This window comes from Lonchura striata, chromosome Z, assembly GCF_046129695.1.
Source record: "Lonchura striata isolate bLonStr1 chromosome Z, bLonStr1.mat, whole genome shotgun sequence".
NCBI lineage: Eukaryota > Metazoa > Chordata > Aves > Passeriformes > Estrildidae > Lonchura > Lonchura striata.
The window spans coordinates 1187064-1205878 of record NC_134642.1 but is presented as its reverse complement, the minus strand read 5'-3'; the positions used below and the strand labels follow the sequence as shown (position 1 = coordinate 1205878).

Sequence of the window (18815 nt, the reverse complement as noted above, 5' to 3'; positions counted from 1 at the left end):
TCGTGCCCGGCTCTCCTCAGGGATCCCTTCCCGCCCGCTTCTCTAACTGTTCCCCTCAGCAATCCCGCCTTCCGTCCTTTCTTCCCATTCCCTTTAGCAACCCTGCCTTCCTTCCCATTCCCCTCAGCAATCCTGCCTTCTTTCCCGTTCCCCTCAGCAACCCTGCCTTCCTTCCCGTTCCCCTCAGCAACCCTGCCTTCCCATTCCCTTTAGCCATCCTGCCTTCCTTCCCATTCCCTTTAGCAACCCTGCCTTCCTTCCCATTCCCCTCAGCAACCCTACCTTCCTTCCCATTCCCCTCAGCAACCCTGCCTTCCTTCCCATTCCCCTCAGCAACCCTGCCTTCCTTCCCATTCCCCTCAGCAACCCTGCCTTCCTTCCCATTCCCTTTAGCAACCATGCCTTCCTTCCCATTCCCTTTAGCAACCCTGCCTTCCTGTTCCCTTTAGCAATCCTGCCTTCCTTCCCATTCCCCTCAGCAACCCTGCCTTCCTTCCCATTCCCCTCAGCAACCCTGCCTTCCTTCCCATTCCCCTCAGCAACCCTGCCTTCCTTCCCATTCCCTTTAGCAACCATGCCTTCCCTCCCTTTCCCCTCAGCAACCCTGCCTTCCTTCCCGTTCCCTTTAGCAACCCTGCCTTCCTTCCCGTTCTCCTCAGCAACCCTGCCTTCCTTCCCATTCCCTTTAGCAACCCAGCCTTCCTTCCCATTCCTTTTAGCAACCCTGCCTTCATTCCTGTTCCCTTCAGCAACCCTGCCTTCCTTCCCATTCCCCTCAGCAACCCTGCCTTCCTTCCCATTCCCCTCAGCAATCCTGCCTTCCTTCCCGCTCTCCTCAGCGATCCCGCCTCCCTTCGTGCCCGGCTCTCCCCAGCGACCCGGCTTCCCTCAGGGATACCGCTTTCCCTTCCCGCCCGATTCCCTAACCGTTCTCCTCAGCAATCCCGCCTTGTCTTCCCCTTCCCCTCAGCAATCCCGCCTTCCGCCCTTTCCGCTCCCCTCAGTGATCCCGCCTTCCCTTCCCTTCCCTTCCCTTCCCTTCCCTTCCCTTCCCTTCCCTTCCCTTCCCTTCCCTTCCCTTCCCTTCCCTTCCCTTCCCTTCCCTTCCCTTCCCTTCCCTTCCCTTCCCTTCCCTTCCCTTCCCTTCCCTTCCCTTCCCTCCCCGCCCTTTATGACTTTTTTTCCTCGCCTTTTGTAAACGTAACTTATGTGAAATAACTTGTACAAGAGGAGTTTGCCTGGTGAAGGAAAGAACCCGTTTCAAGCCGTGCGTTAAGATTACATCACCCAAATAAATGTGTATTAGGTGGGCGGAGAACACGCAGTAAGTGGGCGTGTTCGTGTGAATTTTACTGTAAAACAGATGTAACTTTTAACCCTTTGGCAAGCTGATTAGTGGGAACGTCCTCGCACGCTGCGCTGAATAAACAGTGTATTCTTCCTAAGCTGAACTCTATGTTCACAGAGCTCCTAGAATCGACAACACCCTCCGCGCTCCTGCTCCCCTCAGAGCTGCAGCCTCACGCCCTTCCTCTTAGTCCCTCCAACACTCACAGAATTACAAAGGCTGGAAAAGACCTCCGAGATCGTGCCCAGCCTGTGACTGATCCCCTTCTGTCATCCAGACCACAGCACTGAGTGCCATGTCCTGGCGTTCCTTGGACACTTCTACTGATAAGGACGCCAAACCTCCCTGGGCCGCCCCAATGCCCGAACGCCCTTTCCATTAAGAAATTCCTGATGTCCAACCTGATCCTGCCATGGCGCAGCTTGACACCACATCTCCTTGTCCTGAGAGACCAGACCGACCCAAACCTGCCCTACAACCTCCCTCAGCGCCCCGCACTCGCTCCCCTCAGCGCTGCCGGCTCCATCCCCTTGTCCTGAGAGACCAGACCGACCCAAACCTGCCCTACAACCTCCCTCAGCGCCCCGCACTCGCTCCCCTCAGCGCTGCCGCCTCCATCCCCTTGTCCTGAGAGACCAGACCGACCCAAACCTGCCCTACAACCTCCCTCAGCGCCCCGCACTCGCTCCCCTCAGCGCTGCCGGCTCCATCCCCTTGTCCTGAGAGACCAGACCGACCCAAACCTGCCCTACAACCTCCCTCAGCGCCCTGCACTCGCTCCCCTCAGCGCTGCCGGCTCCCCACCCCGGTTCCAGCTGTTCCCGCTCCGCCCTTCCCGAGCGCTCCCCTGCCCCGGTTCCCGCTCCGCCCTTCCCGCCCGCTCCCCTGCCCCGGTTCCCGCTGCTCCCGCTCCGCCCTTCCCGCCCGCTCCCCTGCCCCGGTTCCCGCTCCGCCCTTCCCGCCCGCTCCCCTCAGCGCGCACGCGCCCTCCCCGCCCTCCCCAACGGCCGCCCGAGCGCGGCAGATTCAAACCGGGCCTCGAACCGGGCTGCGGCAGCCGGGGCCTCGCGTCCTCCTCTCTCTGTCGAGCGGCCTTTTTACCCGGCCGAGCGGCCTCTTTTTACCCGGCCGAGCGGCCTCTTTTTACCCGGCCGAGCGGCCTTTTTACCCGGCCGAGCGGCCTCTTTTTACCCGGCCGAGCGGCCTCTTTTTACCCGGCCGAGCGGCCTCTCTTTACCCGGCCGAGCGGCCTCCTTCTTTCCCCGGCCGAGCGACCTCCTTCTTTCCCCGGCCTCCTTCCTCTTTCTTCCCCCGGCCGAGCGGCCTCCTTCTTTCCCCGGCCTCCTTCCTCTTTCTTCCCCCGGCCGAGCGACCTCCTTCTTTCCCCGGCCTCCTTCCTCTCTCTTCCCCCGGCCGAGCGGCTGAGCGGGTGGGACGAAGGCCTGGAAGCACTGGCGCTGGTAAAACCTGAGGAGAAGCGGGCGCTGCCGTGACCTCGATCCCCTCAGGGAATCCCGATCCGCCTCGGAGTGTCCACGCAGGTACGGAGGTGGGGAGCTCTCTAAGAACGGGTTTAATAAGCGCGGTAGTTGATAGTATTTTAAGCCAAAAGCGAAATAAAGGTATTTTAAAAATTTCCAAGCGTGAGCCGCTGGAGGGAGCTGTGTGAACGCTCAGTGCTGGGCCCCAGTGTCAAATGCGGGGGATTGTCACATTGTATAACCTTTTCTTTTAATCAATTCCTGTCTATAATAGGGTTAATAAGTCTATTATTATAGACAATATAGCAATCGATCTATAATGCTCTTTTTCATGCCTCCAGACTTCACTAATAACGGCTATTTTTTCTTAATTACATTTTTAAAGAAACACACCTCTTTAAACATCAATCATCTGATGTAGTCTCCCTGAGAGAGTCTTCTATGCCTTATATAAGCCAGGTGTTTCTTGGTTTTTGCAGTAAATTCCAACTCCTTTTTGACTTCACTCTTCAATATAACAAGGATGCTCCTGGTCTCATGAGGAATCGCTACACTGATATACTGCATTTATCTCCAAAGTTCTAGGAAACTTCTGCCTTGTCTAGTGCCACTTTATGCTTCCTTTCCTGCCTTCAATCTAGTAAGACAAAAGAGAATTACTCCATTTACTGTTTCATTTACATTTCCTTTGCTTCTTTGACAGTTCAGGGTCCTTCTACAAATTCTGCTTTTGTATGCAATGTTTATAACTTCTATGTTTGTTAAATTCCTGCCTTCATTTTTGTTCCCTCTCAGTGTGATGGTGAACGCTATGGCATCCTCAAGCCTGGAAGATTTATGCCTCTACATCAGTTTGAGGATTTCAAATATTAAAAAGTGTATCATATTGAGAGACCTAGGTAAACAAGAGCAACAGTAGGGTTTGGTTTGCACTTCACTGCAAGAAAGACACTGAGGGGCTGGAGTATGTCCAGGGAAGGGAATGGAGCTGGGGAAGGGGCTGAGCCCCAGGAGAGGCTGAGGGAGCTGGGAAGGGGCTGGAGAGTTCCTGAGGAGCTGGGAAGGGGCTCAGCCTGGAGCAAAGGAGGCTCAGGGGGACCTTGTGGCTCTCACAGCTCCTGACAGGAGGGGACAGCCGGGGGGTCGGGCTCTGCTCCAGGAACAGGGACAGGAGCAGAGGGAACGGCCTCAGGCTGGGCCAGGACAGACTCAGGGTGGAACCAGCAGGAATTTCCCCATGGAAAGGGGCTCAGGAACTGGAACTGCCCAGGGAGGCGGTGGAATCCTGAAGCCACATGGCTGTGACACTTGGGACGCAGGTTAGTGGTGGCCTTGACAGTGCTCTGGGGTAATAGCTGGGCTTTTCCAAATTAAGTGATTCCATGAACTCTGTTGGCAGTGCAGAGTACAAGGCTGATAGTTTGGCTTGCTGCTTCTCCTGGATGGATATGGTGGCTGAGGAGCAGAGATTTAGATAACCACTTCTTGTGGAGGGGAGGAATATTGGATTTTGGTTTTTTCTTAGAGACTTTGCAGCTTAATAGTCTCTCTTTTACAGGTAAACACGATTCCTGCAAACGTTTTCTCCATAAAATATGTAACGAGGGGATCCTTGTACATGAGCTCCTGCAAGCAATGGAAATTCAAGTTAAAAAGCAAGAAGAACTGAAAAAATCGCTCAAAGTAGTATTTTTTTTTTCCTGTTCATAAAATACTGAAAGATTCAAAGAAATCTTTGATACATTTGTCACTTTTTCCCTAGATTCTTAGTGATGTTTGCATGCATGTACTTACAAGAGAAACTGGGGCTTGGAACAGGCTTGCTGATGGTTTGTTAAGCAGTTCTCCAGACAATGAACATTAAAAATTGTATTTTTCAAGGCTTGTACATAGAATCATAGAATTGTAGAATGGTTTGAATTGGAAAGGACCATAAAGCTCAGCCAGTTCCAACCCCCTGCCATGGGCAGGTTCACCTCCCACTGTTCCAGGCTGCTCCAAGCCCCGTCCAACCTGGCCTTGGACACTGCCAGGGATCCAGGGGCAGCCACAGCTGCTCTGGGCACCCTGTGCCAGGGCCTGCCCACCCTCACAGGGAAGAATTTATTCTTAATAGCTAATCTGAGTCTACCTTCCTTCATCCAAAGTTCATTAAAATAATGTCTTTGTCACTGGCCTTGAAAACATGTCTTTATCATAATAGATATGATGATCTAAAGAGCAGTTCCACTTACACATCTTTGCAGTAGCTGCACAAGTTATTCAGTTAGAATATTTGTCTGTTTTTCTATTGTGTGTTTACAGTGACTTTGTTAAGTCTTTTGTAGAAATGTTGTTTGGGGAGTGGAGGTGAGTTTAGCATAGTATCTCATCTTCACCACCACTATTCCCCTGACCAGACCTTGCTGAGGGTGTGTTGCTAAAATTCTTTCTGCCTGCTCAAATTTCTCTGACATTCTGAGGACAAGGACAGATGCTCCTTCCTTTGTATCTTTACTAGCTTCCCTGGGGAAATTATGGGGTATGGAGGTAAGATGATGTTGACAGAATAAAAGACACCTCTTAAAAAGCTGAAAATTAATTTAGTATTGCCCTAATTTTACTTGCCTGATCTTAGTAGGATGGGATTTCTGATAAAGTCTAATATTAATTTCAGGAGATCCAGAAGTCTGCTGAGAGAGCTCAAAAGGAAGCATGGCACCTCCTTGAACACATGCCACGCTATCTGCCTAAACCACTCCAGGTCTGGTATGTGGTACATGAGCCCCGAGGATTTGGGCTGCTCCTGGCACTGTCCAGCTGCAGCACTGTACAGCTGTGTTCCTTTCACTCCACATTAACTGGGAAATTTTGGGAGCCAAAGTTGTTGTATGTATTGATTGTGGAGTTGGCTCTTGTCCAGGTTTGTGCTAGCACCCCAACAAATTTGTCAGGTCAAGACTATAAAATCCCAAGTTGATCCAATGGGAGTTTCCAGGGGTAGGTGTGGTGTAGTAGAAAGCAAGTGCTTCTCTGAGTCTGAGCATCCCTTCCTTTAGAATCACAAACACACCGATTATGTAACTGCGCTGCCTACAGAGTAAAGGGTTATGACCCAAATGCTGGGCCACTAGAACTGAAGTTCACCACTGCCCTTCCAAATATCATTAAAAACCAAAAATCCTCTAACTCAGTCATCTTTCTGTGGGACTTTGAATTGTGTTTGTGGTAGTTTTGTTCTCTTTTCCCTACAGAAATCCTGCATTTATTTCAGCTAGCTATGACATCCCCTTGCCTTGGCGGGGGCTCTAGTAAGAAGCTTTTCAGAGTCAAGTCGCTGAAGTGTGAGAAAATAACAGCTATGAATTAACACTTACTCAGAAGGCTTCTAAGACATTTCAACTCTTGAGTTCCTCATATCTTTCTCCATCCTGTTGGAGCTGCTTTTTTTTGTGGAGCGTTGTTAGCCTGTGTCAGGTGGGGTCACTTGCAGAGTATTATTACCTGGGGATCCCAGAGTTTCTTTCCCACCTTGTAGCTTGTCAAAAGGCAATGCATTAGTTTGAACTCAGTGCTTCCATATGTGCCCTGAATCAACCAGGTTTACTTGGTCTGGCTCCTAATGCCAGAGAAGCCTCAGTCTCAAAACATTACAGATGTATTCCAGCAAAGTAAAAGGTTAAATGTGTGGAAAGAGGATTCTATAAGAGAAAAAGGAACAATAATTTTTGTTGGTGTGTAGCAATATGGTCATTGGTGTAGGTATTGTATTGAAACTGTTCTTAACTGGTGAAGGGATAACCTGTGCAGAAGCCTTTTTTCTTATTCCCACCCACCCTTAGACATGAACCCCTCAGTTTAGGAAACAGCCTTTTAAAATGTCTCTAGGGGTGACATGTTCCTTTTCAATTTAGATGTTGCTTTTCTTGTGTGTGTGTGTGTAAGAATTGAAGTTTTCCAGAAATTACCACTTGGGTTCTGCCTTCCTGTCATACCTTACTTTCTTATTGTAGGAAATACTTTGTCTTAACTTTGTGTTAGCTCCTGGAAATTGTTTAGATGTAAATGAGATTTGGTCAGTGATTGTGCTGCCTCTGACACAAAAAGATTTTTTGGGATGTTTGTTTCCCTTACAATCTTGTCCTGCTTGTGATTAGGAAGTTAATTGTGATATGACTTTAGCCAGTTCTTCCCTTTCTGGAGGGAACCACAATATGTAAAACAAACCAAGTTTTTCTGATAGTTTTCTACACATTGTGCTCAGCCAGCTCACAGCTGCTGTTCTGGCAGTGTTGGTTTGTTGTTGGTTTTTCTTGAGTAATAATGCACTGTATAATGATGCCACTTGTCAAAACACACTTTCTCCTTTTCTCCCCATGTTGTGACTTCTTGATGTTCATTGTGTTGTACAGTGCAGGGTCAAGGGAGTGTGAGAAGGGACATAATTGTTTAAAACCCACTGTTATCACTGTAAATATGTTTTCAGGCCTATTCCCCTAATCTTCTTCTGGCCTCCTCCCTTTCTGTTCCCAGACATGTGGGGCTGTGAATATTAATGTTTAGTCATTTTTGTGAGGTAATGCGGAAAGCAGAGGAGCACTTGAATGCTGTTGAGACAAGCCTTGAAGTCCCTGGGAAAATGAAAACACCCACACAGAGAAATTCAGCAATTCATGGCTTTATTGTTTCTTGCCTTGGGTTTTCTTTTCTTGTTTACCAGAGGAATCTCACTGAAATAAAAAGCAAGTTCAATATCTCTCAAGCTCCTTGTACCCCTGGTGTTTGTTGAGATTCAGTATCTCATTCCACCAGAGCCAGATTTTGTAAACAAGCATAAGTTTTTCCTTTTCATGGTTGAGGTCAGTGGTGAACTGTGTGTGCACCACCTCACTGCAGCAGTGCAGGGACAAGGGAGTGGGTGGGAGCACAAAGGAAGGATGCTTGGATGTGGGGAATCATCTAGAAAAGGTTTGTTGCAGTGTAACAGACAGCGGAAGGCTGAGCAGGAGACTGGAGTGTGGGAGTAATGAAGTTTCAAGATGTGAACTTGATTCCCTTGGTTCTTGTGTTTATCCTTTCATTCCAAACCCACCTCCACCACCACCCAAAATGCAACCCCCCCTCCCCTTTCCCTCCTGTTTGCTGACATTCCCTGCTGGCTGCAGGGTGCCAGGATTCGTTTTGTTGTTGCTGGTCAGATGCAAACAGATGTTCTTCAGGTGATGACACCTGAGTAAGTCTGGCTGCAGATGTCCTGGGTTTCAGAAGGGCTCTGTGCTGTGTCTCGGCGCAGAGCAGAGCTGCTCCGGTCCCGTGTCACCGAGCAGACAGTGTGGGAGCCCAGCAGGTAGCACCCACTGTGCTCTCCGTGGCACTGGTGTTCCTGGGCCATGAGACACTGGGTCACATCAATGACACCTCAAATCCTTGCCCTGGAGTCGACAGATGGGGCACTGCTGTGCCGTTCACTGCTGAGGGACCCCACGTGTAACAATGATGTCTCGGGGGATGCTCATATTCAAGCAGAGGATCATTTCCTGGTCCAGGTCAGCTTTGTACTGCCTTAGTTAATTCTGCTGCATATCCCAGGAATGTCCACGTGTTCTGATGACAGTGGATTTGGCCATATGCATCACCTTTGCTGTGCTGCTGAGGAGCAGCTGGGTGGGTGGCTGGCAAATCCCTTGGGGTTTGAGACTCTAAGCCGAGGGTTTAGAGGAAGGGTGAATTTATAAATAATCAGGAATAAATCAGGAAATTCTTTGACCTTTTGGATCTTGCCTAATAAATTTTTAAAAGTGTCTGCAAGGTGGTTGAATTTCTTTGCTTCAAAAGTTCAATGGATGAGTCAGGCTTCCCAAGATTTGAACCTGTTTCAAAGAGCTATGAAGTATTTCAAATCTGCCTGTTAAGGCTGCAGCTCTGTGCTGTGTTTCATCTGATAAAAAGCCAGGCCTTGCGCTGTGTGAAATGTAATGGTACATTGAATTCTGAGCTGTGCCATGCTGCACTTGGACTGTTTCCAGTTCACCTGCTAGCAGCCTCTGTAGCTGAGAAACCAAGAGCTGTGCTGAAGTCAGCTGAAGGATATGATTTGAAGCAGAGTAGGCTTGCTTTACTGATGTTTCTTTTGTGAAATACCATTATTGTGTTCATCCAGCCTAACAGATAGGCCGGAACTTAGGTCTGTGACTAAGCAGTGTAGTGGAATTCTTCCAACTTACCTGCTGTTTATGCACTGAATATTCCTTCATTTTACAGCAACGTGGAGCCAACTGTGAAACACAAAGAAGAAACAAAGGCTGTAGAACCCAAATGTGAGAAGAAACCTGCAAAAGGAAGAGCCATTAAAGAAGTAGCATTAATAACCACAGAAGAGTTTGAAAATGTTCCCGCGTAAGTAAGCGTGGCTTCCCTTGTACCCTGGCAAATCAATTTGGGTGGCACACAAAAACAAAAAGTGACCTTTTGCAGAACTGGGACTGACAGATGAAATATTTAATGGGGTGTAAAATGACAATAGCTCCAAATCGTTTAAATGCATTGCTAGCAAACCAGAAAATCAAATGAATGGAGTTAATTGGGCTCTTCTTTCTGCTGCTGTTGGGAAGATGAAATCTCATCAGTTAAAACCCAAAACTCTTACCTCAAAAGTTGATGTAAGTGTATGAACAGAGATTTACTAGCTAATAGGTGAATCCTCATCTTGTTTTGAGAGCTGACATTAAAAAATGTGCCATCATCTCATAACATGGAGGGTTTGTTTACATATAGAAAGAAAAAAAGTGATAAATGCTGTTTTTATTTGACCCAAATATTGGTTTCTGGAAACTTCAAGCCTTGACTTACCCTCTATTTTGAGACAGGAAAAGCAATCAGACTTGTTACAAGCAAAAAAAAAAAAGCACAGAAATCCCCAAATTTCTGGAAGAGAAAGCTGTGGGTATTTCCCCCTAACATCAGGACCTGATCAATGAATATCCTTGTCTGAAGTCTGATATATAGGAATAACTTTTTAAATGGCATTTGGATGGCATGGGTAAATGTTTCTGCAAAAAGAAGAAATTTCTCTTGATGCCTAAGGCTAAATTGTTATTGAAACTCTAGATTTACTATGTTCCCTGACAATACCTGTTCCAGTAAGAAATATGGTTTTGAGTCTGTACTTTACTTAAGGCTTTCCAATAATTTTTTCTATAGCCTTCAAAATTTTCAGTGAGTAATGCCCATTTTCTTCCTTATCCTGAATGTTGAGCTAATGATAAAGGACTTCTGGTTACTTTGTAGAAGAGCATGCACCTGATATTTTTATTCTGCAGAACACCTCGGGTATTTTGTGGATTTATTCCTTTAGGTAGTTCTCTCCTGATAAAATTATGGGAGGATACAGCTGGAGCCTGGGAATTTTTGGTCTTTATCTCTGTTGTGGCGAGAGAAATAGGCATAGACCATTCCAGCCAAATGTTGCTTTAACTCCCAGTTAAGGCTATGGTCTTCCACATCACAAGACAGGTGGAAGGACACTTAGGGGCATGGTTTAGTGGTGGCCTTGGCCATGCTGGGGGAAAGGTTGGACTTGGTCATCTCAGAGGGCTTTTCCAACCTGAAGGAGTTCATGTTTCCCACTGCTGTTCATGGGTGTGCAGGATGGGGACAGAGGCCAGATGGATCCTCTTCCTATCCACTGCAGATTCACAAAAGCACAGAAAAAGCAGGGTTGGAATGCATTCCTTGTGGAAATGTTGCAGCTGTGTTGGAAGGTACCCATTATGGAATGGTTTTAGCTTAGACTGTGCTGGTAGAGCTCTAGAAATAATTTAATTTTATTCAGATGGGAGAAGCATGTTTGTTCTGTGGAGGAAAATTTACATGAATTTACATAGATCTATTAATCTACCAGTATTTCTGTTGCCTGGCAATCTTGTAGTACAAGATTGAGGGAGTACTTGCAATTTCACATACTGATTGACCGAATCAAAGCAGCAAATACTTGTAATACAAATTCTCTTGCACTGATTGTATTCTCTTGGAAGAATGAGAATTTGGGTCAGGGCCCATTTCTTCAGGTGAGCACTGGAGGTGGGGGGTGGTCACTGAAAAATTGAGGCTGTTTTCACTTGCTTTATGCTCAACATGAAGGAAAATCTGTTCCTAACACCATCAGGCCACTGTCAGACACGCTGGCTTCAGTGTCTTCATAGTCCTTCATAGGGCAGCTGGCATTTAGCAAAGGTACATGCTGTTTTAAGGAGCAGATGTGGAACACTCTGATCAAACAGAACACTTTGCACAAAAAAACCTGCAAATTATCTTCCCCTTCAAATCTGTTGCAGGAAGGTGCTTTTTGGCAGAAGATAAAGGACATTTCACAGTACCTGTCTTTGTTAACTTTTGACTTTGTGGCAAAGGAAAATGTTTTATTCTGTGTCTAGAATTCTTACTGCTTTCTAAAAATCTTACTGCTGAAAGCATTTTTGATTCAGTGCATTCATTATAACTCTCAAGTCTCAAAAGATGGTAGCTTGGGAGAATACATAGCTATTTTAGCTCAACCATTTTTGAGAGAGCAGAGGGTGGCCATTGCAAGCTTTATCTCTTTTAGAGCGGTATACATGTGATATATTGATGTTATTCTTTTCTCTGAGGATCACAGCACCGTGGTCTGGTTTTCATACCTATAGAAAAAATGAAAAAGGGCTTCTGTGGATTAAAAAAAGAAACTGACTGGATATTTTTTAGAAGAGTTTTTAATTTTATTGCATTTGGAATAGTGAAGCAGACTTTAAAGTTATTTTAAATCTAAATTAAATGCCTGAATTTGGAACTTCTCAACTTTGTATTTTGATATTAGTGCACGTATGGACTGAAAAAAATGTCAGCATTAACAGGTTTGCCAGCCATGGTTGGGTAGAAACACGAGAGGGCTGTAGGACAGCTGGAGTTTTTATGATCCTTAGTTATGCACAGAATAAAAATTCCATTCAGTTTTGACAGGGTTTAATTTCAGATTAAAGCATCTTGGATGCCTGAGGGCCTCTCAAAGAATATTTGTTTTTAGGTTTAGGCAACCCAGTCCCGCCTCTCTGTTTCAGCTTCAGGATGAGCTGCGGTGCTCCCTTGGCTTTATTAAGTGTGTTCAGTGTCTGTGTGCTGGCAGTGGGAGCACAGGAGCTTAAATAAAGGTATTTTATACCTCTGGGCTGAGTCTTCCTCGCTCTGCACGCTCCCCCGTGGTGCAGGGAGGCAGAGACAGCAATAAAGAGCAGTTAATGCACACAGGCAAAGCCCTGCTGTGGTTACAGGCTGTGCTCGTGCTGTGGCTGCATTTCAGGGGTGGTAGCGCTGCTTTTATTGCTCTGCAAAGTAGAGCGTTTTTACAGCCATGAGATGGCTGCGCCTCCAACGCTGAATTAATCGAGGTATCAATAAAGTTGAAAGCTGGTCGCAAGTAACTTAATGGCTACTAGGTTTCAAACTCAGTTTGGAGACAGAACAATTGCTTTGAATTCAGGTTTACACACCTTGCCGGCCTGTCTGCCCGGCAGGGACTGGCTGCTGAAATCTGCAGCAGGTATTTTGAGTTGGCAATTGCAGAATGCCTGTCTGAATTCTGGTTTGGAATACTGAACCTGTAATTGATTATCTGCTTCTGCTTTGAATTCTTTGTGTGTTCTCCAAAGAATGAACCTGTCTGTTCAGATTAAAAGGAGGGAGGAGATTGCTGTTCATTGATCTTTTCACTCTTGCTGTCCCACGGCTTTTAGCCACCTGCTCTACTGACCTACAGCATTCATTCTTGAAATGAATTGTAACACTTGTTTAATTCCTCACATCTGCAAACCAATAATGAGCAAAACACAGCCAGGTTTGGTTTGTTGTAGCAACTGAATGAAGGCCACAGGACAATGCAGGTTGCAAGGCTGGCCTGGCCTTTACTGCCATTTTTGGGTGACAGGGGAGGGAGATTGTGTTGTATTTATCTTACTGTTTGTCATTTGAGTTTCAGATTTCATTTTGATATAATGGCTTCTCAGTGTGCAGCACAGTTCCTTTTCCTTGAAGGCATGGCTTTACATCTATAAATACTGAATAGCCTTCCTTGCAAATCTTCCCAGTGTTCTAGTATTTCCACATCACTTTGTTCTTTATCTTCTGTGCTTCCTGTACCTCTAGGCTGTTATCAACAGACCTTATTCTTCCAGTACTAGTATTATGAAATGCTCTGAGAGTTCAGAAACGGATGCTGGTGGTGCAGAACTGTATCTGCACAGCTGAATAGCTTGCACAGTCAAATACAAAAGGCAACACAACTAGTAGCTCTTCAAAAAACCTCAGATAATCACAGAATCACGAGGTTGGAAGGGACCTTCAAGATCTTTGAGTCCAACCCATGCCCTAAGACTTCAAATAAACCATGGCACTGAGTGCCACATCAAACAAAACAAAAACCAAACGAACAAACTAACAAACCAACAAACAAACAAAAAGAAAAGGGCCCATGGTGGGCCAGGGCCACTGTGCTCCAGCTCTGCTCCACGCCCATTGCTGGATTGTTTGGTGCTCTGGCTAAACAATAAATGGTTGTAACATCAAACACAGGCTATTTGTGGTGATAATATGAGTCAAGTTGTGCTCCTAGACAAACATTTCTTTTCATGCTGTTTTCTGCAAAGTTACTTTATTTTTCTGTGTTTAAGTGGTACACTACAAAAGCAACCTTTATTCTACTTTGAAAAGCTTTTTGCAGCTTAAGCACTGAATACATTGTGCTTCTTAATTTAGCTTTCTAATAGTTTATCTTTCTGGTTTAGATTATGTCATGGCGTTTTTACCTTCAAGAGTGTTAAGCAATCAAGGAAATGAGCAGAATTAACTAATACATGTTTTCAATGGTACAAAACAGGAGAAACTGCCTCTAACTAGGAATGGCTTCTTCAGTTAAGGCAGATGAAAGAGAAGAATAAACACAGAACTTTCTGGTTACTGATTCTTATTTTTATTTGTAGGTATATGAAAGGCCGTATAACATATGATCAGATTAATGCAGTTGTTGAAGAGATTAACAAGGCCGTGGTGGACAAGTACAAGATCTTGTATCAGCCTTTGAAGTCTATGAGTGCACCAGTCAGAAACCTCTACCACCGGTTCATAGAAGAAGAAACTAGGGATACAAATGGTAATTTTTTTTTTTTTTCCTTTTTTTAATACCAAACTCGTAACACTTGGATGTTGCAGCAGAAGTATAAAAATACTGGTCTTTTTTTCAGTATCTTTGACTGAAGAGTTTCCCATTCATAGTGAATGTTTTCCTTGAAAAATATGTCTCTTTGATGGTGTGTCATGGCAGAAACTTTGCACAAAGATTTAGTTTGGAATTACTACAAGTTCTGGAAATTTTTAGCTTGATAACCAAACCATGGAAATGCGTTCTCAGGTGTTAAACTTGATTGGACATGAACAATTAAAAATTAATTCTGAAGTTGGGAAATCTGGCTAATTAACTGTGCTGTAGTGGCTTTGTGGAAGAGGTAAGTCTGTGTGATAATCTTAAGAAGTTTTCTCCTCTTAAAAGCACACAGGGAGTGAAAACCAAAACACCTTTCTTTCAATTGAAAAGTAAGTTGCACTTACGGGCTGTTTTTTCCAAAAACATGTGTCACTGTAAATCTCTGATATTAAAATCTTCTTTTTGGCATGCTTTTTCTCTTGAGAACAAGTATGTAATTATTCCTGGAGGGGCGTACTGCACATGTCAAGCTTGGTGATGTCCTTAGAATGCTCTCATGTTTGCAAGCTGAGGCATAAAGAGTGGAGCAAAGTCTCTTCTGTTTCACATAAAAAGAGCTGTCTCTGACAACACGGCACCCACCTTCATTTTAGCCCTGGACAGAGTGCTAGACCTTCTGCCCTGAGCATTCCCTGGGTACTCAGGAGTGCCCTGAAGATAAACTGCAACTTTTTCTTCCTTCCTTTGCTTTTACTGCTGTTCAAGACTCTGGATATTATAGTGTGATGATGACATCAGTGACTAGTGACTTCTGGGTTCTAAATGCAGCTTTTCTGCAGAGGGAATTCTGATCTGAGGGACATGCTGGCGCTTTGAGACCTGTAAGATAAACAGAGAATCACAGAATGGTTTGGGTTGGAAGTGGCCTTCAGTATTAGCTACTTCCACCCCCTGCCATGGCAGGGACAACTTCCACTGTCCCAGGTTACTCCAAGCCCTGTCCATCTTGGACTTGGACAAGCCCAGGGATCCAGGGACAGCCACAGCTGCTCTGGGCACCCTGTGCCAGGGCCTGCCCACCCTCCCAGCCAGCAATTCCCAATTCCCAATCTCCCATCTGTGCCTGCCCTCTGGCAGTGGGAGCCATTCCCTGTGTGCTGTCCCTGCCTGCCTTGTCCCCAGTCCCTGTGCAGCTCTCCTGGAGCCCCTTGAGGCCCTGGCAGGGGCTCTGAGCTCTCCCTGGAGCTTCTCTTGTGCAGGGGAACAGCCCCAGCTCTGCCAGGCTGGCTCCAGAGCAGAGGGGCTCCAGCCTGGCAGCAGCTCCGTGGCCTCCTCTGGGCTGGCTCCAGCAGCTCCACATCCTTCTCATGGTGTAGTCACAGGGCTGGACACAGGATGAGACCTGTGAGGTCTCAGATGACCTCCAGATAAGGTCTCAGTTGCCATTCAAAGGTCATTGTTGTAAAGGGCTTTATTAAAAGTATTCTAAGAACATGCAGCTGCATAAATTTGTGTTACTGACTTCTGGTTTGGTTTCTCTCTATGTATGTTGTGCCTCAGTTGAACAGCAGCTTATATTCATCTGGGTTTCTTAAAATTCTGGCTTCATTAATTTGATTTGCAACATATTTTTGGTATCACTGTTCCTATCCTTAGAACAGTAGTAAAGAGTTTGAGCCCACAGCTGTAGAAGAGAGGCTGAACACGAGAAGGGCCCTCCTGGGCCTGGAGTGCTGCTCAGTCTGCACTATGATCCACAGTATTCTTGGCTGCAGTGAATGAACCATCCTAGCAACGTGAAAACTTCAGCTGGCCAGAGGATTTTCTGTCAGCTGGGGACCCTAGTCTGAAAAACTGAAGTGCTTAATTTCTTTAAGCACCTGAGAGATGGCCTTTATTTCTTTCGTTTTGGGAAGTTCAGTTAGGAAACTAGGACATTCAGCATCTATTAGAACGTGTGTATTTGTGTGGTAGATGGTTTTGTTTAGGTTTTTTTGTGATTAATCATTTAGAAAGTGTAGAGAAAAATCCTGGCAGGCCGTCAGATGGTTCGTATCTGGCCAGCACATAATGATTAAATGTCTTTATCCATTGCATTTTTCAGGATGATGTTCCACATTCATTGATTTGTTTGTTTAAATCTCTCCTGTGAGTGTCTCTCTGCTTAGGATTCCCACTGGTTCTCAGCCTGGGCTGATTGCCAGCTGACCTCTTCTCTGATTTCAAGAAGAGATAAGATGCTGCCTGGTTTATCAGGGTCACTTCCAGCCACTCAGGTGGCTCAGTCAATTTAGCTGGTTGTTTAGCACATGGACCAAACCACTGCCCTTCACACAGCTCTGATTTCTTCACAAGAAAGATCCTGCTCTGCTGAATGTTGCCACTCTGGATTGTGAGCAAATATAAGAAGAAATCTTGTTTTATCAAAATTCAGGGGGTTCTGATGCTCCCCCAGATGTAACAGCCTGTGAAGGCAGCAGGCAGGTTATGCCTGGCTTCCCAACACTGTCTGTGTGTGTTAGTGTCCTTGGAAGTTGTAAATGGTCTCTATTTGAGATAATTTTCTATTTTGAGCAGTAATGCAGTTCTTCTTTCTTTTCCTAGTAAACAAACTTCCTACTTCTCATCTGTATGTGAATTTGGTGGCATTTCAAGCTCTGAAATTCCAACTGAGTTCCTCTCTGGGGAAATATCTCTAGATTTTGACAGTGATTGTCTCTGGAAGATTCTACTCCCTGTGAGACATGTGTGACACCAACTCTCATGAGAGGCCCAGGCTGTGAGAAAACATGATCTGTTATTTCTTAGCTCTGTCTAAGCAAGACTTTGGGGGACATTGCACTTACAAACATAATTCTTGGACCATAATTCTATTCTGGCAGCTTCGGCTTTCCAGTTTGGATCAGTTATTTCCAGTGAAACTGGAAGGACTTAATAGGAGGAGGAGATGCTCCATTTTTCCAAAGATGTCACTGCCTCTGTGTTAAGGATTAAACAAGGAGGGACAATGCTATCTTCTTTTTCTAAGCTAAAACACCCCTCCCTACTCTTGTGTCCTCCTTCCCTTTAGACTTGGAAGCATGCTACTACACATCATTCAGGAATCATTTAGGTTGGAAAATTCCAGCGCCATGTTCACCACTACACCATGTCATCCAGGGGCACATTCACACGGCTTTCTGAACACTTTTGAACCAGGGATGGTAACTCCACCACTGCCCTGGGCAGCCTGAATTTTAATGACCGATTGCTTATGGAAATAGTTAATCAACTACAAGAAGCGGGTAAGCATTCAGCTTTGAAGCGAGGCTTCCCTGTGCTGTTTTCTTGGAGACACAGGGACGATGCTGTTGCAAGTCTTTTCCTGTAATTTTCTCAAGGAATGATGACTTATTCTTTTCCACATCTGATATAAGTCAAGGGAATGGAGGGCTGCATAGCTTGATGCAGGCAGGGCTCTGTCCTTATGGAAAAGATCTAATTCCAGAACATGAGTGCCTGCTGGGAGACAGAGCTCATGGAGCTTGGATGATGCAGAGTGTCTGAATGTCAGGGGAAGGCTGCCCATTGTCATTCTGATGACAGGTTTTAAAAGTAGAACAAAGTTCCCAATGCACTGTGGAGCCATCCTACTGACTGTGGAATTATGAATTGTAGATTGTGGAATTATGAAGAAGAGGCTGTGCTGTCGCTTGTGGAATGCTGTGTGTGTAACAACAGAGTAGTTTCTGTAACAAAACTGTTTGTTTTCCAGGAGTATTTTTTATTGTGGACAATGATATCAAGCAGTTCACTAAGCTGAAATTGGATAAGCGCTTCTACATCATGCTCAGCATCCTGAGGCACTGCCAGAGAGTGAGAGAGATCCGCAGCTCGGGGCTCGTCCGCTACGTCATCTGCTAATAGCTGCCTCTGGGAGAGAGACCTGACCTGCCACCAGACAGCACGGAGGACAGGGAGTGGTTTGTCAGGCTGAATTAGGAGTGGCGTTGAAGCTTTTGAGTTTTATTTTGTGAAGTCTAAGGAACTATAAATCCTAACCAGAAAAGCATCTGGGCATGCTTTCTGGTCAACACCTGAAAATAAAATGCTCCTTATTAACAGTGCTCCTTTCGTCCTTTTCTGTTTCTGAGTGGTTTTTTTTCCTTTTTTTTTCCTTTCTCACAGAGAATTTTTCTCCCTTTTGTTGTCTTAAGAGATGGGAACAATGGATATTTAAGAGAGACAAAAGATGTGGTAGGGGAGGGGGGCACTGTGGGGTGAGGAGGAAAAGGGGTGCAGTTTGCTACTGTCCCTTAGCTGCAGGTATTTCTCTTGGGAAATGCAGAGACACCACGAGCCTGGGCTGGAGGTCGGGGCTGGGTTTGGCCCTCGTGCTTTTGGGATTGGAGAAGACACAGGTTGTGTTGGGGGTTTTGGGTTTTGCTGCAGAGAGAATTCACTGCTACTGTCCTGCAACTGCTTCTCCTTACAGTGAGCAAGCCTTTGCTTGTGAGAGCAGCAATTGAACTCGAACCTTTCCAACACCCAACCTCACCACCTGCTGCAGTGCCTCAGGGAAACCTGGACCCTGATCCCCTCGGAGGGAGAGATGTGTCTCCTGGATGCTCATGGGAGCCAGGCTGCTGCTTCCCAAAGGAAACCTGGATCCTGATCCCCTTCAGAGGGAGAGATGTGTCTCCTGGATGCTCATGGGAGCCAGGCTGCTGCTTCCCAAAGGAAACCTGGATCCTGATCCCCTTCAGAGGGAGAGATGTGTCTCCTGGATGCTCATTGGAGC

The 18815-nt window shown here is 46.0% G+C and overlaps 1 protein-coding gene across 1 annotated transcript; it reads left to right on the top strand.

Moving 5' to 3' along the window:
* Positions 1-2669: 2669 nt before the first annotated feature.
* Positions 2670-18141, top strand: SKA1 (spindle and kinetochore associated complex subunit 1). Its single transcript, XM_021550247.2, has 7 exons — positions 2670-2889; positions 3625-3728; positions 4388-4512; positions 5486-5577; positions 9070-9204; positions 13815-13984; positions 17790-18141. The coding sequence occupies exons 2-7, from the start codon at positions 3629-3631 to the stop codon at positions 17936-17938; spliced, it is 771 nt and encodes a 256-aa protein (XP_021405922.1). The 5' UTR covers positions 2670-2889; positions 3625-3628; the 3' UTR covers positions 17939-18141.
* The last annotated feature ends 674 nt before the right edge of the window (positions 18142-18815 follow it).